Raw genomic sequence first — 25,738 nt, 5'->3', positions numbered from 1 at the left:
ACAAAATTGGGTTCCAACACGGCGGGCAAATTAAAAAAAAAAAAATTGGAATTCGCTCGAAACTTGTTACCCGCAGCTTCTTGGGGTTGTTGCCGCGATATTTGGGAAACCATTCTGAAAATTGAAAACAATTGTATGGGTGTCGTAAAAGCGCACAAAAAGAGTATATTTTACCTTAAATTCAATACTCCACAGAATTAGTTTTTATAAATTTTAAGTCGGAACTCAGCGAAACTATTTAGTTTTTTCTATTTGAAAATACAATTAAAAAATTTCAAGTTCAACTTTCCACCAACTTTCCACGTCGAACTTACAGAGCTATAAAAGAAAAACTTTTTACTAAATTTAAGAATTTATGAAAAAATTTTTGTATTTAATAGCTAATCGAAATCGCACAAAAAAAATGTTTTCCTGCTACAGCTAACTGACTTGCATTGACTAGCCAACTTATAAACTCAATATTTTTTATTAGTGAAAGAGATCAAACATCACAATGTGAATCACAGTTATCTATTGTATTCAGAAGTAAGCCATACCATTTTGACGCAATAAGCATGCCTTTGATTTTTACATTTTGTCCCACTAGTTTAGTGAATCCGACCTGTAAAAGGCAGACATACTTAGGTCCTGTAATCTGATTAGCAACAATAGAAGAGTTTTTAATGGTAAAATTTTTCGCTTATTTTATTTTCCAGCTCGGGTACTTGATATGCAGCTAAAAAGCATGCAAATAAAACTGGATAAATGGACTCTACTACCGTAGAATATATTAACATACTTCTCGCCAGCCAGCCTTTTGCATGATAATGAGATACAAACATACACATATACATATTTTTACCACTATTGGTAAAACTTTTTTGCTGCTACGCCGAATTAAATGGCGCAGTGAGGCGGCAATCTAATTTTGCTAATTTATATTTATGTGTACACTGTACATACATATGTGGATATTTGTATGCAAAAATTCATTCGGTAGTTATTTTTTCCATGCGTAATTCTATGCTCTGTACAGCTATTGTTATTTGTTTTTATCTAATACAACTATTATTACTGTTTTGGCAATTATCATTTTCACTCATAATCCCAGCGCAAATAAATTAATTCTGTGCATTTAATTAACAAATCCTTTTTAGGCGATAAAAGTGTAGGTATGAATACAGAGTTTCACATAAATATGTGCTGTCTCTGTGGCATTTTGATAAAACATTTTATCTCGAGTTCGACCATATTCTCTTCAAATAAATATTGTATTGGGTTTCCAAAAAAAAAAACATCTTAACGATTAATTAGCCATAAGTTAAAGATGCCTTTCCAAAGGAAGCTTAATAAAAATATAAAATGTTTTGATGTATTTTTTGTTTTAGTTCCAAGCCACTTAGGTTGTTTTATCAAAATTCCGCAGCTATATTCAGACAGGAAATAAAACTCTAACTCGCTATAGTACATGTCGAATAACACTGTGAAACGATTTTGGACTTTTTCTTTATGATCTCAACCAATTTTTGGCCACGTGTTTCGAAACAAAGACACGGTAGGTATTAAGACCAATTCCATACTTTTAAAGCTCACCTAAAGTATTTCTAAACTAAAATTGCCGATACACTCCTTTCATGGGAAAACAAATGTCCCTCCTTATCAATGCTCTCATGGGTCATTGCCTTATTTTCATACGACTAGGAGAAGAAGAAAATGTGCAACACCTATTATGATACTGCTCAGCACTAACCGGAAGCAATTTTCGCTAAAACTGCTAGCGATACCGATTGAACTCACAGCATCGGAAGAGATGACTAATTCCATAAAGCATTACATCAAACATGTCTTGGCCTACATATGTTTAGAGGGGTTGTTGTTGTTCTATGTGTGCACCCTCAGGTAAAAGTCAGCTGTTTATACCTTCTTGATTAATTGTGGCCTAGTTTCGCAGGTAGATTAAAGTCCTCTTGGTTTGTGTATATAAGAGCTGTATTCCCTCGTTTGTGGTACTTGCAGGGCTTCTGCTCTATTTTGCGTATAATAATCTGAGCAGTTCGAATAATAAATCAGATGCGGTGTTTATTTTCTTATTTAAGGTATTCACACACCTACGCGAATCTGTCGCAACGAATCTGCACCGTTTTGGATGCTATAGACGTTACTGCTTCGAAAACGCAAGTACGTACACATCTGTGCGATTTTATTGGAGTAAAAACTGTCAATTTATAGACAGACAAAAAATATTTTTCAACAAAAATAAAATTCTTTACCTTTCTACAACAAATATGGTTTGTTTTCTTACGTTCAATTTTGTTTTAATATTGTAAAAACTGAAGATAAAAAATAAAAATACAAATGAAGCCAAAAATATTTATAAATATGTATAAAGAAAAAGATACAATTTGCGAAAGAGATTAAGAATGAGATACTCTTTCAAATAACAATAAATAAACTAAGCAGTTATTAAATATGCAAAAGGAGAACAAAAAGAAAGCGACTTAATATAGGGGTTCTGATAAAGCTGTTGCAATAAAATACAATTAATTTGTTTAGAAATTATATTGCAAAATTTTTGTCTAGCTTTTTTGCTCTCAGTTTTTTTTTTTTGAGTAGGTTACCATTGTGCTATTGTGGGTTCATTGCATGATTATTATGCCATATTATAAAATTTAATTTTCTATTAAAATATATCGATCCCTAACCGCCAAAATAACGTAAGCAAATTTTTTTTCAAAATTTTCTTTTTGATGCAGAAATGCATCTATATGCTCTAGGAATATTTCAGCATCAAAAATAAAATTTTCAAAAAAATTTCGCTTACGTTATTTTAGTAGTTAGGGATCAATATGTATTTTAATTATTAAAATATGTTGTTTCAGAATGCTTAATAAATATACAAATGTACATACCTACACAGAAGCAAACTAATTTTACTAAGTAACATGGGCGAATCTCTGGAACCTTGCCACACAACGCTAATAAACGTAAATTCTTAAACTAGACACACGAAAATAAATTATATATCTAATGGTTTGAATTCCATTGAGGAAACATTAAATTTTTGTATGAATCTTTTTTCCCAAATGCTTACAGAGTTACGAGTAAAAAACGATAATTTTTGAAAACTGAAAGTTGGCGATATTTCTACAGGCTGCGGTTTTTGAGCGATTTCAAAAACTTTCAAGACAATATTTAAAAGGATCAGGTGGAATATGTGTACAAACTTTGGTAAAGATTGGTGAAGTGGTTTTCGAGATACAAATACTTAAAAAATAAGTAAATCGCGAAGTAATATCAAAATCCCGCAAGAACTTGCTGTAGCTAGTATCTTAGCAAAAATTTATATAGTATTTCTGTCAACATTTTTTTGTAAAAGTTTTTTATTATTAATATAAGTATATCTCATACATTTTCTTACGCATTGTTAAAACTAAATACATGTATGTACACTAGAGTGGTCCAAAAAAAGTAAAGTCGGAAATTTAATGCTCTCACCCCCTAGGATTGTTCTATACCGAAAAAAAGTATACCCCTGTTTTTTTATTTTAAAATCAAAATATATTTAGAGGTAGCTCAAAGCGCTTAAAGTTTCCCAAGTATTTTGTATGGTGAAAAAAAGACTTTTCGTAGAAATGGCATAGAGTCCATGAAAATCCAAATTTTTAAATCTGAAAACTCTGCTTCTCTTCAGAAGATTTGAGAGAATAATGCCCAATTGTTTATTTAAACATTTTTTAGTTTTAACTATTTTTTAAGGGTCTCCGAAATATCCCCAAAAAAAATCAAATATACAAAAAGAAATATACAAAAGAAAAAAAGAAAAATAGTTAAAATTAAAAAATGTTTAAATAAACAATTGGGCCGTATTCTCTGAAGTCCTCTGAAGAGAAGCAGAGTTTTCAGAATGAAAAATTTTGATTTTCATGGATTCTATGCTATTTCTGCGAAAAGTATTTTTTCCCCCATACAAAATACATGGGAAACTTTGAGCGCTTTGAGCGACCTCTAAATATATTTTGATTTCAAAATAAAAAAGCAGGGGTATACTTTTTTTCGGTATAGAACAATCCTAGGGGGTGAGAGCATTAAATTTCCGATTTTACTTTTCTCCCATACATTTTTGGACCACCCTAATGTACATTCGTATATTAAATGCTTCACAAACCAAAAACCTGGTCTGTTGCATCTGTTACCAAAGCACTTCAACTACAATGAAACAATTAAAATTTTAAAACATGAAACAATACAAAACCAACAAGAAGTATTTGAACTTGTGCATAGTATGTATGTATGTATGTCAACAACTATAAAATAACAATTGCCAGCGTAAACTGCAAGTGCAACATGAAAAGTGAACCAAACAACAAACAACTAAAGTACAACTTTTCAATTGAAATTTTAATAACAAGAAGTTAATGACTGTAGCATTAATTTTTGTCTATGTTTCACATGTAACTCCAAATACTGAACAAGTTTCGATGTTTACAGAGTTTTACGCAGTTGAAAGGTAGTCAGATATCATACATTTTTTATTATGTGCATTTGCATATATGTACATATGTATGACAAAATCGCCATATAAAGTAGTGTTTGTTCTAAAGGGAGGAATGATCGCAATGTCAACTTGGGGATAAAAATGTTAATTTTTTTTAATGTTCTGAATCCTATATTAGCTGGCAGTGAGGTTCAAGTGTTTTACTTATGACTAGGGCGCGGAATCTCATGCAAATGCATGTTCTTATTGGGCATCTTCAAATGGAAATGGTTAAGTTATGGTTACGAATCATGAAATTTCCTTTAAAATGTCATTCAATCGTAAGTGCATATTTTGCAAAAAATACCTGATTTTTAAAATAAATGCTTGCGGGTTTGCATATTTTTGCTTTTTTTATTTACAACCATTTAAATTAAGTGCGAATTCTCTTGACAAAAAAATTCCCCTTGACCAAAAAATTACCATTGAGCCACTCTCTTCTACCTCTGTTAGATCTCAACTAGTGGAAGACTGTAGGATAGAACTAGCCAATATCTCCGATCAATACGAAGTTACCCTAATATGGGTGCTGAGACATAGGGATTTTTATGGAAACGTGGCAGCGGACGAACCAGCAAGGAGCGGCTCCGCACTGAATGTGCCCCACGCGGTAGACATGGGCGCCTCGCTCAGGGAGATTAAGACAAAAATTACCGAAATTCATTATTCGAAGACCAGGCAGAGATTGAACTGCACAGGATCTTACAGAATTACCCGGCAGTGCTGGGTGTCCTACGACCCACGCAAAAGCAAAGCTCTCTTAGGAATGAGCAAAACAGATACCTACAAATTTACAGCAATGTGCATAGGGCACTGGTCCGTTGGGGTGCATGCCGAAAGGATAGGACTGCCCTTCAATAGGTTCTGCCGCAGCTGCGCAGACCCGGGCCCAAAAGAGACAGTCGAACACTTGCTGTGCGAGTGTCCAGCCCTAGGAAGGATGAGGCTAAATACACTCGGCAAACCATTCCTGCAGAATATTTTAGAAGGCAGCTGCCTCTCTCTGTATGACGTACTGATATTTATTAAAGCCTTCAAATGGCTGTAGGTTGCACTAGTTGTGGAACCAAAATGGCAAACTTGCTTGTCACCAAGGTGACAATCCACTTAAACCAACCCCAACCAACCAATATGAAACGAACTAGAAATTAATTAAACGAAGTCTTACATTAGTAGTGTGAACCAGGAGTATTAATTTGTTATTTAAAGTTTTTTTGTTTGTTTAATCAGAAATTTTATGTTTTCACATTTTGTTCTGCTGCGTGTTTTTTGTCTTTTTTGTTTCCGCTTCCGCAAGGAGAGTTGTTTTGGTTTAAAAATTGGTTGGAGAATGCTTCATGCTTGGGTCATTTGTCTAACCATCAAAGAGTTTCTTTTAACATGTTTTATAGAAACTGTAATGTAAACAAATGAAAAGCACTAAAAGCCCGCTCGAGTTTCGACAGTAACTTGCACTCCTAGTTCATATGAATTCATAATTAAGTTTCGCTCAAGGAGCTACTTGTATGAATTTACTTTTTCAAAATTAGAGATGGTTAGTTTAACATCTCTTGGCTGCTGGTCAATTTGCCAGCACACTTAGACCTGCAAAAGGTCACTTTGTGATACCACAGAGATCTCTAAAAACCCATACTCCTCTTTGAACCATTTCGCGGGGTCAGCAAATATGAGCATCTGCTGTCTACTGATCTATCCGCTGCTCGGGACATTCACACAGTAAGTGCTTGACAGTCTCAGGTTCTTTTTTTCGAAGCAACTCCTGCAGAAAGCATTATGGGGCACTCCAAACCGCTCTGCGTGTCCGGTCACAAATCCCACGGCTAGCAATGCTTATCTCCTTTCCAAGGCTAGGTATGTAACATACCAACTTCCTGGTATCCATATACATATGTATAGGGCAAAGTACTCTGCCATCTCATTCAATGATCGGCTACCGTATACGAATTTATAGTGACGGTAGTTCTGTTCGGTAAGTTTTGGTTACTACCCTGCAGTGAAAAATTATCAATTGTTAAAACTAACCAACTTATAGTTAGCTTTTTGGCGAGATTTCGATTAATACCTCACTTTTAATTAGCTATGACAAAACCAACTTAAAGTGAATTGTAAAGTCGTGCAGGAGTCCTGCAGACGCAATCGAGAGTTGGTTTTCTTTACAAGTTTCTATTAAATATTCTCATACAAAAATTACTTTCAATACACTTTTTTTCTGAACTTCGCAGATTCTTTTTCATATTCAGGACAAATAAAAGGAAGATCGAAATTTTATACTATCATTTTGAAGTTATGTCTGACGGTGTTCGAATATGGGGCCACCCAGAGCAGAATATGTAAACAAATATGAAATGTAATAAAGTAAATAAATAAGTAAATAACAAAGTAAATAAAAAAGTAAAAAAACAAAAAAATATTTTGTTTTTCTTATTGATATTTTATGTCCAAAAGTAGTTAGTTACAAGTTAGTTGACATGTAATGCAGAGGTATCCAGGTCTGACTTTTTTGCGGCCATCACCCCACAAAAGTAGTTAGCTTTTTTCGAACAAAATACACAGTTAATAGTTAGAACTAGTGTTCGCGTAAACAGACTAAAGTTAGGTATAAGCTAACGTCACTCCCTGCAGGGTAAGGATGGTAGTGTTTTCTAGCTTTGTAGTTCCTGCAGTGTTAGCGCGGCGTTTGAGCAGCATTGCATAGCATCTGTGGGTGTAGTTCGCAACGCACCACTTATACAGACTAGCGCCGTTCTACGTACCTTCTATAGCATGAGAATGGCAGTATTTTTCTCTAAGATTGGCCACCAAACGACTACGCCATAGAGAGGTATAGCTCGGACTAATACAGTATATAGCCACCGTACTAGATTTGGGGGCATACCCCACTTCTGCAACTCTATTCTTCCAGTTTAGCTTTTTTGCGAGGTTTATACCCAGATACCTTGCAGATTTGTTTAAGCATCGTGTTCGCTACCAGCAAGTTCCGAATATATGTACAAATAAAAACCAATTCTTTTGTTTTTATTTAGATTTTGTATTATATTGTATATTGGAAATAGGACAGACATTTCAATCGACTTCAGGAATTCAGTTTCGAATCTGCCCTTATGTACATATTTACTTACATGTATTCCACGCAATGTTTTCTTTTGTACAGTTGTTGACTTAAACCTTAACTCTTAAGTATGTACTTTTAATTTTATTGCCAAACAAATTTTATTTCCTCACAATCTACAAAAGGATGCTCGCAATGGAAATTCGGCAGCGCCTTGGCATTAAATCCGCCGCTCAGCTAATAATGATTTATGAAATTTTATGGCCACTTTTATTTCTGCTCTCCTTTCTGTTTTATTACTAAAGACGCTTTTCATGCGTCAATTGTGATCAAATCATATTAAGAGGATATAAATGTGTCAACGTGTTAATGTTTATACATACGCGTCTGTTTGAGCGGCGAAGGAGACATGGGTATGGAAGTATAATAAAAAATTATTGAACAAAAATACAAATTCTGGGAAATTATTTATTTCTAAAACGTTCTATTGTATATGTACATATGTGATATCTCCTGATAAACATATAGTGAATTATTAGAAGCTACACACATTTAAGTGTACATAGTCTGTATGCACGCCTATTGAATTTCCTTAAGAATATGCACCTACATAAGTATGTCTCTATGTATATACATACATACAAACATATGTATGTAAGACCACATTTGCGGATGTCTTCATTAGATGCTTTTTGTGAGCTTTTGTATCGTCTTTAGGTCATTAAATTAAATCAAGGACGACGATGCCGCAAATCATATAAAGTAAGAAAAAGCATGTGACTACAAGGGCGTGCGGAGAATGCGTAATCGAAGAACCCAAATGAAATATATGTAAACAGACATAAAACATTTTATTCTTATAGCATAAAAGCAAAAAAAAAGCTGAAAGTAGAGTGTTGAGATGGAGAAAAAAGCAATAATACGTAAAAGGAAATTTAATAGCTATTCAATAGAAAGTTGTTTCATAAGCGAAAAAGCAACAAGCTGTAGCTGTTGAGAGATACATGAATATCTATATAGGTATATATGTACATATGTATGAATTTAGTGAAGAAGATTCTTTTTTTTTTTTAAGTTACCGATACACGGGTACACATCAATGGGGAGCATATAAGCTGCAGTAAAAGAAGGTTATTCAAATTATGTATGTATGTATGTATTTATTTGGTTACGTGTCAATTTTGTAATATTTTTCTAAAAGCGTTTGGTTCGCTTTTATGTTAAGCTAATTCAGATATTTCCTAAATAGCAATTTCATTATCGTGGATACTTTCCCATTTCAGAATCTATGTTAGCTTGAACATTTTTAAACTGATAATTGATAAAATGTCGCAGATTACCACACAAAAATGTTAGTTGGGAGATCCCTCGAAACTTATCGTTACCACTGCCTTAAAGAGTGAGGGTCTTACATGACACAATTTTGTTTACAAGGAGATAGTTTAGGCAGTCCTAGTACAACAGCATTCATACGAGTGAAATCTGCTTCAACGTTGAAGTAGCCATGAGTTTGTCACTTCCTGGCTGTTACGTAAGTATCAGAGTTATCTGACGCCCGGTTAATATTTATTTAGAAAAACTAGGAGTGCTCGGTACTGTCGAAAATCGACCGTTTTAATTCGTTTTTTTAAGACCCTTGGAGAGGTTTTCTAACCTAGCACGTTGTTTAAGTTATAAGGTACAGACTTACTTACCGGAAATAGTCCTGCTTTAGAACTAAAACGAGACTAAAATTTATTTAATGTCTTTGAAAGTCTTTGGAGGACTTAGACAGGACTTCGAATTGACACATACATTCCAGTTGGCGATAAATTGCGTTAATTTTATATATATGATAACTCAATGAATTTTAAAAACTAAAATCCGATAACTTAACAAAATTCGATACCTCGGCCAATTTCGATAAATGTGCCTTTTGAGGGCTTGATTAATTTCGATAACTCAAAAACGTTTACATCTCGATATAAATCTATAGCTCGATACACCTAGGATACCTCTATAAATTTTGATAATTCGGTTATTTTCATATGAAACTGCATATTTTTCGAAAGCTATAGAAAAATTTCGGTAGTTCGTTACATTCTGGTACGACGATAAAATTCAATAAGCTGTGATAACTCGATAAATTTGTATAACCTTGAAACTTTGATAACTCGATATATTTTTTTGAAAATTCCAAAAACTGTGACTTGATAAACGACAAATTTCAGGAAATCAATAAATATTGATAACTCGATAAGTTGAAAGAACTCGGTGCATAAAGATAACTCGATAAATTTCGTTAGCTCTATAAATAACAATAATTCAATAAATGTCGATAACTTGATAAATTATAATTTTTTTCTATTTTTTATAGCTCGGTAACTAACCGTAAATTTCGACAACTAATATTCGGTGTCTATAAATTTTGGCCAATCAGTAAACGTGGATCAATTTGAATAATTCGATAAGTTGCGATAACTCAATACACATGGATAACTCGATAAATTTTGATAACTCCAAACTTCTTTAATTCGATAAATTTCGTTAACTTGATAAATTTCAATAACTAGTTTTTTAATTACTGAGCTTATTTCGATTCCCAACGAAAATCTTCAATAAATTTTCATACCTTGGTAACTGGAACCCTAAGCAGACGCGTACGCAAGAGTTGGAATTTAGTATACTCAATTGAGTAATTGATCAAGCGACTGCAATTGCATAACCAGAAGGCGCACCAATCAACTAGATCTATGAAATTGGGTAATTATTTTGTTTCTTTTACCTCAGGACTTAGTTTATGTATTGGTGGAAACGTAAACTATTGAAAGCCTAATTAAAACCCGATATAGAGTTAGAGTGTACTAAATTTTATGTTTACATAAATGGCAAAGGTAACCAGCAAGTACATCATTTATATAACTAATAGATGTGTCTTTGAACCAAAGCCAAGCAGCATATATATGTAGTAGAATTCAATTCTACCCAAAATGTAATATCCTTCCACTCACTTTCCGTGCGACATAATCATAGTACTTAATGCTATTTTAGCCAATAGCTAGTAGGTGTATGTTTTAGTTCACAGCCAGCACAAACAGAATACGAACAGCATATGTATGTAGTTGCTAAAACCACGCAAATGTATGCACTCACTCACTTATTCACACATAATCGTACTTATGTGTATGTATATCTAAGCAATATTTGATTTTATTGCCGCAGTTAGATATTACCTCTGTAATGATTATTGCAAGAGCGTGTGTGTATGTGTGCGGCCTTCCGCCAGCTGATCCTATATTGTGCGCAGGAGAGCAGCTGCCACAAATGTACTACATACAGCATAGAGTTTTTATGCATAAGTAAACCCAGTAGGAAATAAAAGCACGTAATAACGTCTCAACAGCAACTTAAACTTCATCCAGCGGTCCGTACCACTTCCCTGCCGTACTTACTTACTTTAACAAAGGCACGGATGCCTTATCAAGGTAGGAATTTACAGGGAAATTCCAGCAAAGAAACTACTTTATGAGATAACAGAAAAACAGTAGGCAAGATAGTTTGAAAGATTTTATTTATTATAGCAGGAAAGTCTTACCTAAAAAGCCCCCTTGCCCACTTTCATGATGAAAAGCTCTTTTGACAGAAAGACAGATGAACAGAAAGACGGTGAACGACTGTATTATGGGAAGGAGTCTCACTCGTAGTCATACGTTTGACATGGTCGTCATCAAAAGGAAGAACCCTCATCCGAGTTTGGGTCCAAAGCCCAGCGCATAACCCATTACTGAGGAGTGCCACTTCTCTCGCTTCCGAATGAATATTCAGTTGCTACCCAGAGGATACTTTGTTTAAACAGCAGAAGCAGTGAGCGGCTAGAACCGTACGCAGAAAAATCATTTTTAGCCACTCGCTGGTGAACGGCGATCAAATGGCCCGAGAAAGCGAGTAACTGGACGTTTCTGCTTATACTACGTACAGGAAATAAAACGTAAAAAAACGCTAAAAGCAAGTAGCGTCCGAAAAAAGGAAAAAAAAAACAATGTACCTGGAACACAGGTGAAAAAGTGTATATTCATCCTTTGTGACCGGAATAATTTGTATATTTTAATTAAATATTTTAATCTAAATTTCATTTTCACATTTTGTAATGTATTTTTTTTTTTAATTCTTAATAAAAATTTTAATATAAAACATATCAACAGCCTGTTATACGCAAAGTTTTTCATATAAAAACTAGTGGACGCACGGGTACCCTGGTATTGTGTTAGCGTAGGTGTCGACTTTAGAAGCTTATAGGCGTGGTAACACAGAACCGAATTTCATAAGTGACCACTCAAACGACGCGAATATACTTAAGTTTTCACAATGCTCTTATAGTAGAGGTCATATAGTAGAGGTCGTTTAGCTAATTTTTTTCACTTTTTAATAATTTTTTATTAGATTTTACATTAGATTTTATTTCCTTAAAAAGAAACATATTTTTATTTTTTTTAATTTTTATATAAATACTTTGTGTTATAAAAATTAACCGGCTCCACTATGTTAAAATGTTTCTTTTATTGCTAAATTTATGTAGACAATTTATTGCCAAAAGACAAAAAGAATAACACTAAGACCTCCCAGCTGGCAAACCCCTCAATTAGTCTTCCGAAGAAAGAAAAAAGCTTTCATGACAGTTGCCATAATTTACACTTGTCTTAGGAAAGAATTTTGTCTTCTAAAACACTGTGGTGAATTGAAAGACATTGGTTATCAGATAAACCTCTAAAAGCTCAGTTAGTCTAGACTTAATTTCCGTAACTTAACTCAATATTTTGGCCCAACCTGTTATATGAGAAACTGTGTTAGTTAAAACTTAACTTACCGTATGAAACTTAAGAACCTGTGGATTTTAAATTCTTAAGTAACCGCCTTACGGTAATTGAGATCGGTGAGATAATCAGGCTTGCCAGATTTTCGGTTTCGTATTTCTCAAAAAAAAAAGAAGTAAAACATACTTGTTTGCATAAATTTTTTTGATATGGCATTTTAAGCAGCAAACTGTTAAACAGCTGAAAAGGAAAACACAAAAACAAAATATTTCCGCTTCTGGCTTAAGTTGGCCACTTAAATAGTATTTCATATATTCTAATATTTCTAATTATTCTAAATTTCTGTAGAGCAATCGCTCGGAGTAGTTCGGCGTTCGGTAGTATCTTCGTCTGCACATTATTTTACAACTTCTTTTAGTAAGACATAATCCGAGGTGCGTTACTCATTTTGTGCTTTACTAATATACATATAGCATTAAGTCATGGTAACAATTTTGTTACCAGAAGCTGAAATAAAACTTTGATTACCGTTTAAGTTGCTTGCCTATTTCCAACTTGGTACATCTACGGTTAAGTAAGACATTTGCAGCTTTAACAGCGTACAGATACTAATGGCTTTTAAATGCTATAGAACAACAACACAAACAAGGCAAATACTATACTCACACACTTGCATAAGAAATAGTTATGGTGGCTATCTTCATTTGTGTATACCTTTTCATAAGAACACATACATATGTGTGCGTATGTTTTCAGCTGTGTGTGCTTTCTAGTCATAGATACTTATAAAACTTATAAGACCAGTGGCATATGCATAAAAAAGCCATTAAGCATAAGCGAAGGCATTTACCAACTGAGAAGACCGCACGAATGCCTGCTCAGCTTAGAAGAAGAACCAAAGTACATACTTGCATAAAGGCGACTAATACAACAAAAGCAACAATTGTAGCAAAGAATGACCAGCAGAACAAAAGTAAAATAAAAAAAGTTTACATATTCACTAGAAGTAGCATTACATAAAAAAACAAGCGCTGACAATAACCACGAAGGACATTTTAAAAGCAATGACTTTAGGGTCGTCGACGATAGTTGACCGGTGGGGAGTGGCTAAAGCAAGCGGTGCGTTGATTATGTATGTACGTACGTATACTAGGATGTATAGCGTTAACCACAGGGGGCCGGTTTTGTGGTCGACAAGCAAGAGCGACTTTATTTTTTTATTTAAATTTTTTTTTAACTTATCTCTATTGCATGCTGTGACTTATCGATATCTTTCTTGCTTTATATGTATGTATGTATATATGTATATATCTACTAATATCTTAGCATCCTGTGTAAAGCTCTTGTGCGCACTCGAGTGTGAACAATGAAATTTAAGTGGCATGTTAAGTGCTATGTGTGTATTAGTGCATAGATGTTATAGTTTAAGTAAGTGAATGAGTTTATTTGTTAGTGTCATCAGCCGCAAAGAACTGAAGAACACACTCTTAAACGTTATAAACTTAATTTACTAGTTCCAAGTAGGTGGCTTTACTTCCAAGACATTAGGCTAGCCGTTAAGATTGCTTTTAAGTGAATGCTAAAGGCAAACTGCTGGTTACTAAATATTGTTTGTTTGAAAAATTAGTTTATTCAAATGTTAGTTTATTCAAAAAGGGAGAAAATGCGTTTCGCTCATATATTCAAAAATAATAAAATTCTTACAGTTCTTAGCAAATATCCGGAGTTTTCAATAACGTGTTCACCAAGGTAGTATTTGAGGGTCTTAACGCAGTCGTAGTTAGTTTTGCCATATACCAGTTGAAGGAAATTAATGATTAAATGGATTTTAGCGGCTATGCCGGGGAAAGCAAACAGCGGCATTCCGCAGGGAAGGGAATTAAAAATGTAAGGAATCAACAGCTTTGATGATCCAGCCGTATACACTCGAGAGTACAATGACATGTAATAAAAACTGCTGGGACTAGAAGTAAAAAATTAAATATTTTTATTATTTCTATCGCAAAAAAATTACACCCTCAATCCCGCGTTTTCGCTTGATTAAACAACCATCATCAAAGCTAGTACATATTTTTTTTTTTTAATATTTTACTTTCACTTCCAAGTGTGTTTCCAAATTTTAAAAAATAAATATGTAGATCTACATCTTTGGTATGGGTATCTCAGTGAGTCCAAAATAAATTACAAATCAAACGCTAATAAAAAAGTCCAGGAAATCCAAAGATTTATGGTAGCCCAAAAATTAAAAATAAATGTTTGGCAACGAAAAGAAGAAGAAAAATTTCTTATACATTAAATATTGGACATACATTTTTGGCAATATTAAAAGATAACATAATATTTTGAAAACTTGAAATCCGTACACAAATTTTTTTTTTTTTTTTTGTATTTAAAAGCTACACACACAATTTTGAATATTTAAAAATTGGGCGCGATTTATTTAAAGTTTGAGAAGTGGACATACATATTTGATCAACCAAAAAACCTTCTCAAAATGGTTTTCGACACACTGAAGATAATTTTTTATTTAAACACTAGCGAATACCCGGCGTGCTTCACTGCGCTTTAAAAGTATTTTTCTGTTGTTTGGTAATCATATCTATTGTAATATTTCACTTATTTTATCAATTTGATTGAAGAAAATTTTTCCAACATGTTTTCATCTATAAGCCTTCTTAAATCTCTTTCTTTTCACAGCCATTTTGCAAATATTTAATTTATCTCATAAATTTACTTAAACTGCAATTCAATCAGGTGGCATCTCTCTAGTTTTTTTATTACATAATCATCGATAAAATAACTTAAATTAAAATATGGATAATATACAGAGATGTCCAACCAAAAAATTATATCCAGGCTCCTTACCCAAATAACGTAAAATGTATGTCCAAATAACTATAAAAATATGGCCTATTTTGGAATTAGCAAAAAAAAAAAATTGGCCAATTTTTGAATGATAAAAAATTCATATATTTTTACTAAAATTGCAATAATCTTCGAAAGTCCTACATAATTTGGTATATGGACCCTTTTCGTAGAGAATCGGAGTAAGCTAAGAATTTTTTTTTTTTAACACTTGAACTTTGATGGATTTTGGCGAGCCGAATATATTGACCTAAAATTGTCATCTTTCACACAGATTATTTTTAGATTATAATGAACCATTATTTTGCTATTAGCAATCAAAATTCTAAAAAGTGGATTTTCAGTCCACGCTAGTGTCCAGTAACCATCACTCATTAATTATGTATGTAAATTGAGGGCCAATCAATTCCTTGTTAAAAATAAATACATTCAATGAAAAAAAAAAATATATTATTTAGTACCATATGTACATATGTAGTACTTTCCGCCTAGCTCACATACCCCGCTGATCAAATAACAGTTTCCAGGTAAAAAAATTTCAGTAGAAAAGCGGTATAAAATCAAATAAAAGTCTAATATTGCAACAGTCATGACAACAGGAGCAACAGCTACAACTACAACAACATTAAGCACCATCGCAGATCAAATTGTGTGCATATTAAAAAAAAAAAAAATGAGCTATGGAATTCGCTGAAATGGAATGCTATCAAATAGTTATGCAAATTATTGGTTGCTGTTAGGCGATTTTTGTTGCTATTGCAATTGATTCTTGCCTTACTAATGCATTTTTTTTTTTAATTATTAACGTACAGCGCCGGCATGCAACAGTTTGCGATATTTTGCCAATCTATTTTGCTTATATCTATTTACTTATGTATCGGAATATACTATATTGTACGTATGCATGTGCAGTTGATGGATGTGCTTGATTTTCTAACAAAACGTACTTCAATTGGATGATTTTGAATTTGTTCACTCATTTTGTACATTTATTCGCCGCTTTCATTGCCAGCAACTTAGTTTTTTTTTTTACACTGGACACCAGCACATACATATGCATAAACCAACAATTTTTATTGCACATTTTGTATACGTTGCTGGTAGGGTAAGTATAAGTATCTATGTATATTAGGGTGGTCCGAAAAAAATTAAAGTCGAAATTTCAATGCTCTTACCTAGGATTGTTCAATATCGAAAAAAGTATACCCCTATCTTTTTTTTATTTCGAAATCAAAAAATCTTCTAGAGGTCGCTCAAACTTTTCGTAGAAATGTTATAGAATTCTTGAAAATCAAAAATTTTTCGATCGGAAAACTCAGATTCTCTTCACGAGACTTTCAATAGCAATACGCAATTGTTTATTCAATCATTTTTTAATACTAAGGATTTTTTATGGTCCCCCATTGCATTTTTCTGGGTTTTTTGGGGGTTTTAGCGGACCTATAAATTAAAGTTACTATGACAAAATGGTTAAATAAGCAAATGGGTATTATTACTGGGAACCTCCTGCAGAGAAAGTTAAGTTCTTCGATCGCAAAATACTGATTTTTAAGAATTCTATATCATTTCTACGGAAAACTTTTTTTTATCCCATATGAAATACATGGAAAACTTTCAGCGCTTTGAGCTACAACTTTAAATTTTTAGATAAAAAATAGCGGTATATTTTTTCGGTATAGAAGAATCCTATGGGGTGAGAGCATAAAAATTCCGACATTACTTTTTCACATGCATTTTTAGACCACCCCAATGTATATACTCGTATCTATGCGGTTGTAAGCAAATGCGTTCATTGACTCTTTCTTCTTCCTTTTTTATGTATGTAGATTGTCTGTCGTTTTGACTTAAATCTCTTTCCACCTTGAGTTACCTCCTACTAAATTTTGTGTGCTGTTGTGACTACATATCTTTATGTTGACATATTCGTCACGTGTAACTGAATAAGTGGTGTATCTGGCAATAGCAAACAACTTTGCAAAATTATTAAAGTACAACTTAAATTATGAAATGGTCTATATTAGACTTGCTAGTGCTACAGTGGTGCAATATCGGCGAATCTTAGGTTGAAATAGTTTAGACTTTATTTTTGGTTAAGTGCTATTTCATTTTAATTTTACTTTAATTTTTATTGACGTGAGACTTCTTTTGTGGTAGTGAAGATATTGAAAAATAAACATGGCGAATGCAACGAAAATCATGGGAATGGATGCGTCCTAAATGTATGCTTTAAAATTGATAAAGAATTTAAGGAAAAAAAACCGTTTAGTGGCAAGTCAAACATAAAATTTAGATTAATACAAGAATAATACAAGAACAACGGATGACAAGATGAACCATTCAACTACATCCTATAAAGGCTAAGCTAAAAACAGATATAAGATTTAAATCAAGAGGAAGTTAAATACTTAAGATAAGGATATGTATTTAAATGAATTAAGATCAAGAGAAGGATAAAGACAAAAATAAAGTTAAAGCTAATGTTTGAAAATAAAGATAAAAATATAAACTATGATAAAGGTGAACAAACAGAGATATATAGATACTTATGCAGATATAAAGATAGGGATAGAGATAGAAATAGATATAAAGATGAAGATAAAAAACGGCCCGAGACGGAGAGAGATACAAATAAAAAGTAAAGTAAAATTGATGATTGAAGATTAATTTATGTTACGTCATGTTATGTTGCTCACCTAACCTCCCTTCAACTCACTTCACTTCAACTCAACTCACTTCAATTCAACTCACTTCAACTCAGGTATTTTTACGTCACCTAAGTTCAGCTCAACTCGTCTCACCTTAACTTACCTCATCTTGCCCCGTCTCGCCACAACTAACCTTAACTCATATCAACCCATATCTCCTTAAATAAGCCGTGTTCGCGTACGCACTATACAGTAAATCCAGTACTAATTTTACTGGTTTTTGTTTGAATTTTGTTAAATGTACAAATTTTTTCAAAGTGTTATTCAAAGTTTACTTCGAAGTTTCTGCCTACGTATTTATGCCCGCAACTTCGCACATCCCTACCAGCTTATATATACCCACTCCCTATTTCCTCACTCCACACAAACTGCTGACAACATTGCCAGCGCCATTGCAACACTCTCGAAACACCCTATTCAATCTGTCTGATTAAATTTTTAAACACTCAAGCTCAAACCAAAATTCTTCAACCTCCCAGTAGAAGGCAATCTGCCAGCACACGTGCATAATTTCCATTTCTTACCTAACTCACTGCTGCTTACTATAGCTATTATGTTACCTCTCAGTCAAATGCGTGGCGCATTTATCCTATGCGTCCCTAGCGCCACTTGCCAGTGCGACACATGCAACAATACAGCCGGTTGCTATTTTTAGTGGTGGCAACAATTGAGAACTTCTGCTATTTACATATGTATGAGCGCAATAAAATGCTGTCGTGTTGCATGTAAGCAGTGCACAACGCACTAACGTTCTGAGAAATGGTGATGACACAAGCGTTGGTGTCTAACTTACATATATACATAAATAAGCTGTGCGGTGGGCATAAAGAACGAGAGGAGTAATAAACTCACACGCATACATGCATTTATATATGCATATATATATATCTATGTGAACATGTGTTTGTGTTTGCGAATAAATGAAAGTGAACTACACAAGCGCTTGCATGGCCGTATCTGTATTAGTGTGCGCGCACCACACTTCCTTTGCCAGTGGCAATAAACTTTCCATATTACTATGCTAGTTACATGCATTTGTTTCTTGGTAGTCTTCTATAACTTCGTAATTTTTCCCGAATTGTATGCTTTCACATGTGTTTTACTTACTAACTAGTAGCGTGTGTTTGAATGGCTTTGTAATTGTGTTTGTATTTATTATGTTTTTGTCTGATTTTGTTAATTAAAAACTTTCAAATTTATTCATAAAGCTTTAAAAATCTGAAAATACGAGCACTAAATATTTTACCCTATGGCTTCTGGTATCGTTTTTGTGTTATGTCTTTCCCTCAGGCTCTTTCGACTCTACATTGAACGACAGTGCGTATGCGTAACATATGTTTCCTGTTGCTCGTCTTTGTTCGTATTCTTTCCCAGTTGGAAAATAGGTAAGCGCCTTACGAGTTAATACCTACTCTTTTTTAGCTTTTAGTACCAAAATATATTGTGACCAAAGTCATCTGTTAGTTAAACACAAATTGAACAACTCGTATTATGCCTTACTAAAAGATGTTCTATATACTTTATATTAATGTAAAAGAAATTCAGCTGGGACGTGGTAAGGACGGCCGCGCGAAATTAGGCAAGACAGTTTGAAAGGTTTTGTATATTCTGCCTTTTGACAAAAATCATGTGAGGATGTTCCAAATGGAGATGTATGTATGTTTATAATTTTGATCGCGTTATTTCAACAGTCACAATGGCCGACAGCGCAGTAACGTTGGCGTTCCAATTCGTGAGATCCGTGGTTAAAATTCTCGTGAAGCGGATTTTTTATTTAACTCAATTTTTCTGTAGTTTCCCCTATTTTTGATTGTTTTGTTCACAAGCTTAAGTAACTTCAGAACTTCAAACTTACACTTTTTATTTAAAATCTAACGGATTATGAAACTGCGTCCCAAAAATTATTTAAAAAATTCGCATTAAGAAGATTGAAATTTTGATAAAACTTTGTTTAATTTTTGTAAATTTTGTAGAAAGTTTGAAAAGTGTTTCTGTTTTTAGACAGCTTGCTTGATGATATGCCGTACTATATTTATTTCAAACAGCTTTTATTACTTTTCTTCTGTCAAATTGAAATATTGGTGAAACTGAAGAAAGTTAAGTGCAAATCAAAATTAGAGTATAAATTAAGTTAGAGTTAAATTTCACTTTTAACCTTTCGTGTAACAGGTTTTAAGACCTACTCGAGTTTAAGGTCTGTTACCAGAATGGCCCTGTAACTTACTGTTAAGCTTCTATTTCCTACTGGGTTTAGTTTACGGTTACATGTATGTGTGTGCATGTGTGCATGTAAACGTTTGTTCTGTGACGCTGCAATAAAGAAGCAATTTAAATGGTTTTTTGCTTATCGTTACATGTAAATTAAGAAAAGTAATTGCACAAATAACAAGAAAATTCGAAGCAACTGGTATTTAAAAGACAATGTAGATTGAAGTATGTATACTAAAATAGTACTGCGTAATAAAGAGTGTGTGTTTAAAATCTACTAAGCTTCGTTACGTTAGGTTAAACAAAGTAAATGAAGAAGTTTAATTTCGGCCGAAGCCGAACCTTGTATGCCCAAATAATTTCGCTTATATCCTCAGTTGGACTTAATGAAATAATTGAACCAAATTAAAAAAAAAAAAAACATAAAGCGATTACCAAGATATACTCAAGGAGGGGCCATTCCACGCCCATTTTTAAAACTATGTCAAGTTTACAGATTTCAAAAACAGTATGTCCTGTTTTTAACTGGCCACTACCAAGTACGCACATGTTAAGGTACATATATGGGCAAATCTAAAAAATAGGTACACCTCAAAAAAAAAATCTTTAATTTTTAAATTTGTGAGCACACCTATGTTTTATATATCATTTTATTCGTATTCTCTTAATAAATCGATTAATATAAGTGTAATTCATTTTAATCAAGTGCTTCAAAAGTTAGACGAGGAATAAACATGAAATAGAAAACAAAAGAATAAGCTGGGTTCAAATTACGTTGTTGAAGTTGTAAATTTTGAGCAGGAATTTGGAAATTGAACTCACTTAATTGGGACGTTCTAAATTCAATAGCATCCCCCGTTTTACCAGATTGGCTCCGGTTTTCGAGATAACGGTATTTGAAAATTTGATCAAATTTTAACTATTTTATAAATAACTGCCTCAGTTTTAAAGTTATTTTACTAAAATTTTGCACATATCAGTTTTTTAATATTACCTTAATTATTCCTTAAAATTATCGAAATGGGTGCACTTTAACGTATAGCTCCAATACAACTGATTAATCAGATATACATTTTTGCGCTATAACTCTAACTTCATATCTGAATAATAAATTGTATGCGTGCTATATGTTAAATTGAACCTATACTAAATTTTAACCTGTTTAATTGGAGGAGTTATAACGCAAAACAACGTCTCTGATCAATCAGTTGTATGGGAGCTAGATGTTTTAGTGAACCGATTTCGATGATTTTATGGAATAGTTAAGGTAATATTAAAAAATGGTCATGTGCAAAATTTTAGTAAAATATCTTTAAAACTCAGAGACTTTTTTTATAAAATAGTTACAATTTAAGCAAAGTTTCAAGTACCAATGTCTCCAAAAGTGGAGACAATCGTGCAAAACTGGGGACGCCATTGAATTTAAAAGGCTCCAATTAAGTAAGAGCAACTATCAGAACTTTTGTCGAAAAAAATTTGATTTGATACCACGCTCGAAATATTCTGACTACAAGAAGGAGCATAATTAAAAGTACTAAATCGGGGTCTTTAAACACTTCTAGAGAACATTTTTTTGAAGCATTTTACAGGTATATGTAATTTTATAAGGACTAGCAGTTATAGAAAGATTTAGATCGTTTCGACGTATTTTACAAATGTGCCTTCAATTAAAGTGTTTTTGGAATAAAAATTACGCTCAAGATCGAAAAATATTTTATCTTTAAAAGTTACAGCCTTATTCTGTATCTCGAACGTTAGGCCGCACGAACGATTCGTCTGTAGGCGATATCGTCACGGATTGCAAGTTTGTAACTCTGTCGTTCGTCTTCGTCTTGCCTTTACGTCGATTACGTTGCTATCGTCTCGGTTACGTTGAATGATGTTGCCGGATGTAATTTTGATGTACTTTCAAAGATTTTTTCTTAGATTTCTAATGTTTTCAGCTTATTTCAATGCTTTTTATTTTAAATGGGCAACATCGGAATTGTTTACATTTTGGTTTTGCTTAAAAGTGTTTTGGTTGTGTTGCGGAAAGAATATAAGGAAAATATATTTTAAAAAATGTATGCTGCTATAGCGCTAATGGACGCCGAGGAATCTGAAGAAAGGGAAAGGCGGATACAGAGGAGGAGATTGCGAGACCACACCAATGTAATGGAACTACCTGAGACTGAGTAAGTTCAAGATTAGCCAATAATTTTTGTATGCTACAATGTATTCTTTTTTAGATTTGTTGCAAATTTCCGAATCAATAAGGAAATATTCCAGTACATTTTAAATGAATTACAAGAGCATATGGCTCCATCACATAGAAGCACCCACCTATCGCACCAGCTGAAACTCGCGACTTTTTTAAGATTTCTGGCCACCGGCAGTTACCAAAAATCTGTTGGTAACGAAAATATTTCGTCGATGGGGCAGTCAACTGCAGCCAAAGTGATTAAGGAGTGCCTAAATATTTTTGAGGACCACTTTTGCCAGAAATGGGTGAATTTTAGGAGAAACAACGATGAGGAAAATGCTGTTAAAGAATATTTCTTTGAGAAATACGGAATACCTGGGGTCATTGGTTGTGTTGATGGAACACACGTTCGTATTAAGTCGCCAGGAAGTGACAACCACCATCTATACCTCAACCGCAAGGGTTTGTACAGTGTTAATGTAATGGCGGTAGGTTAATGATATACTATCTTTACAAGTATACATATACACAAACTGAGTTTCCTTACAGATATGCGATCACAACATGGTCATTACATTTGTTGACGCTAGGCATCCAGGGGCGAATCATGACTCATTTGTTTGGAATGTGAGTGTCGCAGAGCAGGAGCTAAAATCTGATTATAACAATGGGAAAACCAACACATGGCTACTTGGTAAGTTTTAAAACTTAAAAAGGCTATAAAACTATTGATGACAATGAAAATTTTTGTAGGTGATTCTGGTTACCCCTTGCAGCCATACTTGATGACGCCATTCAGAAGCGCAGCCGATGGAATTCAACGAAATTACAACACAAAGCACTCGAAAGCTCGTAATGTAATTGAGAGATGTTTCGGTGTTTTGAAAAACCGATTTCGATGTATAATTGGCTCGAGAGGACTACATTATTCACCGGAAAAAGTAACACAAATTGTAAATGTGTGCTGTGCTATTCATAACGTTTGTATATTTTTCAAACATCAAATTCCATTGGAGATCCCAGATATGGAGAATCTTGTTAGTTACGAAGAAGAACTTGAAAACAGTAACATTTCGAATACAGCTGCCCTTATTAGAATGAGAATAGCAGAGAGTTTGTTATAAACGCAGTTTTATTATAAAGTATGTGTGTCTAGATTTCAGGTACACTAGCAAAATTCATTTATGTCTTAAAACTAATAAAATATTTACATACAAATTCAACAAAATATATTTTCAGTCTTAAATCTTAAATCTACATAAATACATAAATACTAAAAAAATGCAACCAAATATTAATTCACTTAAATTTAAAAAATTTTTACGCAAAAAAAACAAAATATCTTTTCAGTCTTAAATCTTAAATCTACATAAATACTAAAAAAATGCAACAAAATATTAATTCACACTTAAATCTAAAAAATATTTACACAAAAAAACAAAGTATCTTTTCAGTCTTAAACCTACATAAATACTAAAAAAATGCAACAAAACATTAATTCACACTTAAATCTAAAAAATATTTACACAAAAAAAAAAAAAACAAAATATCACTTCAATACAATCACTATGCAAATTAGTTGTGGAAGTATTCCAAAAATTTTTCAAAAATTGCAGATTGGCGTTCCACTGCAGCAGTTAATTTATTTGTGGCTTCCACCTGCAGCATTGATGCCTCTGCCATTTTTTTTGCAGCCTCAGCCTGCACTTTAGCGGCTTCGGCTTGGATTTTGGCAGATTCAGCCACTGTCTCTTGGAAGGTGCGCTTCCTATTTGTGGAACGTAACGTGTGCGTTGGTGTAGGGCGGGTTGTCTGTGTAGTGGGAGTCACTACTCCCACTGGTGGTGGTTGGTTGTGCCTTATAGGGGACTGAAGGGTTGTTGGTTGCCTTCGTTCATCTAGTGTCGGCGATTCTGGCACAAGTAAAGGAGGCATTTCCTCAATCGACGAATGTCTGGATGCGTTTGAAGTCGCCGTCGAAGGAATGCCGAAAACTCTGCCGCTCGGTGCCGCTGACCTTGAAATAAAAACAAGGCTGTCTATGGTCTGCTCCATTTCGGAAAGCGGAGAGTGGCGGAATGGGCCACCACCGGTAGCAGTAAGGCTCCGTGTATTTTCGGCAATCTTTTTTTTTGTCCGGCTTTTCAAGTCAGCCCATATCTTGAAAAAAAAATAGAATTCAATGTCAGTAAAATGGAAATAGTGTGAAAACATTTATCTACGACATACAATGTATGTACATATGCTTACTTTCTTCCATTCGACGGCCGTTCTTGTAGGTGGACCATGAGAATTAATTTTCCTCATAATTTCCTCCCACCGCTCCTCTACCCTTCCTCGATCAGAACCAAACACTGCAACACCTCTGGCCAGGTCAGGATTTCTCTCCATTTCTTTAACTAATACCTCAAATTGTGCGGTTGTAGTTTTTTTCAACGCTGCCAGCATAAATATTAATATATTTTCTTAAATCAAGTTATATTTTTTTATCTTCTTACTTTTTCTGGCAGAACCCTCCATCTTAACGATCACTAATAACCTTTCGTCTGTTTTCAACGATTGTCGTCTCACTTTCGTCTCCTATTCGCGTTAAAAAATTCCAAACTAGACGAACAACTACGTAACGATCAGCTGTTTTCGTGCTGCCAGACGATTTCGACTTACATACTACCAACGCACGAACGAAACGTCTGGCAGACGAAACGAACGTTCGCTTCGAGATACATAATAAGGCTGTTAGTTTATTCTGAAAGCACACCTCTTGCTAAGGTATCAAATTATTCGTAATTGTTTGTAGAATACAACACATACTTGAGAAGTTCTTAAAATAAAATGCTTCAAAAACTATACGCGATAAACCGAAAATTTTGAAAATTGTGAAACGTGGAGTTACAGACTTTGACTTATTTGCCATTTCGTTATTTTGTAATGCACACTTTTCTTACCTACTACATATGAAGTATACACATACATAAGTGCTAAATGCCCATTAAATTTCAAGTCAGAATATGGTGTGCTTCAAAAGTTATGATATAATTAATTTTGCCCCTCTTAAAAATTACATAAAAAATTCACTTGTTTTCATTATTTTTTTAAATTTAAACACCTATAATTCAAAAGTTATGCAGCAAGTTGATCCAAATTTTTTTTTTGAGGCTTCAAGTATACGTCAGTAAATTATATCCAAAAGCAACCAGCTCGATATAGTTTCCAACAGTGAAAATAAAGCTAAGTAACACCAAGGTTACCTGTTTTTTAGATTTGCCCATATACTTATATAGCTATCAATTTTTTAAGCTCCCGCGTTTAATAATAATAATTATGTACATAATACAAAGAAATCAAACCTTAAATAAATAAGCACGTGCGCTGAAGCAAGGATGCTGCGAAATGCAGCCAACAAATAAAGAGAAGTGAACAAGAAAA

The 25,738-nt window shown here is 33.6% G+C and overlaps 2 protein-coding genes across 3 annotated transcripts; one reads left to right on the top strand and one right to left on the bottom strand.

The window, feature by feature from the left end:
• The first annotated feature begins 21,868 nt into the window (after positions 1 to 21,868).
• On the top strand, positions 21,869 to 23,535 carry LOC118744236 (putative nuclease HARBI1). 2 transcript variants are annotated; one of them, XM_036477118.1, is made up of 5 exons: positions 21,869 to 22,032; positions 22,208 to 22,304; positions 22,359 to 22,800; positions 22,862 to 23,006; positions 23,066 to 23,535. In XM_036477118.1, the coding sequence occupies exons 2-5, from the start codon at positions 22,213 to 22,215 to the stop codon at positions 23,434 to 23,436; spliced, it is 1,050 nt and encodes a 349-aa protein (XP_036333011.1). In that variant the 5' UTR covers positions 21,869 to 22,032; positions 22,208 to 22,212; the 3' UTR covers positions 23,437 to 23,535. The 2 variants fall into 2 exon arrangements, with proteins under 2 accessions (XP_036333011.1, XP_036333010.1); XM_036477117.1 differs by lacking the exon at positions 21,869 to 22,032 and having other exon boundaries at positions 22,074 to 22,304.
• Positions 23,536 to 23,854: 319 nt separating this feature from the next.
• On the bottom strand, positions 23,855 to 24,722 carry LOC118744234. Its single transcript, XM_036477116.1, has 2 exons — positions 24,563 to 24,722; positions 23,855 to 24,472 (listed from the first exon to the last, which is right to left on the bottom strand). The coding sequence occupies exons 1-2, from the start codon at positions 24,701 to 24,703 to the stop codon at positions 23,888 to 23,890; spliced, it is 726 nt and encodes a 241-aa protein (XP_036333009.1). The 5' UTR covers positions 24,704 to 24,722; the 3' UTR covers positions 23,855 to 23,887.
• Between the last annotated feature and the right edge of the window lie 1,016 nt (positions 24,723 to 25,738).

The sequence above is a fragment of the Rhagoletis pomonella genome, unplaced genomic scaffold (assembly GCF_013731165.1).
Source record: "Rhagoletis pomonella isolate Grant_MI unplaced genomic scaffold, Rhpom_1.0 Rhpom_scaffold_00008, whole genome shotgun sequence".
Lineage (NCBI taxonomy): Eukaryota > Metazoa > Arthropoda > Insecta > Diptera > Tephritidae > Rhagoletis > Rhagoletis pomonella.
Note: the sequence above shows the minus strand (reverse complement) of the source record. Positions and strands in the feature narration are given on the sequence as shown.

What these genes read in the sequence shown, in the direction of transcription:
- LOC118744236 (XM_036477117.1), top strand. Translation starts at nt 22,192, where the DNA reads ATGTATGCTGCTATAGCGCTAATGGACGCCGAGGAATCTGAAGAAAGG. An exon ending in ACAGTGTTAATGTAATGGCG is followed by an intron (nt 22,801 to 22,861) that starts GTAGGTTAATGA and finishes GTTTCCTTACAG; the next exon opens with ATATGCGATCACAACATGGT. An exon ending in AACCAACACATGGCTACTTG is followed by an intron (nt 23,007 to 23,065) that starts GTAAGTTTTAAA and finishes AAATTTTTGTAG; the next exon opens with GTGATTCTGGTTACCCCTTG.
- LOC118744234 (XM_036477116.1), bottom strand. Translation starts at nt 24,703, where the DNA reads ATGGAGAGAAATCCTGACCTGGCCAGAGGTGTTGCAGTGTTTGGTTCT. An exon ending in CGGCCGTCGAATGGAAGAAA is followed by an intron (nt 24,473 to 24,562) that starts GTAAGCATATGT and finishes TTTTTTTTCAAG; the next exon opens with ATATGGGCTGACTTGAAAAG.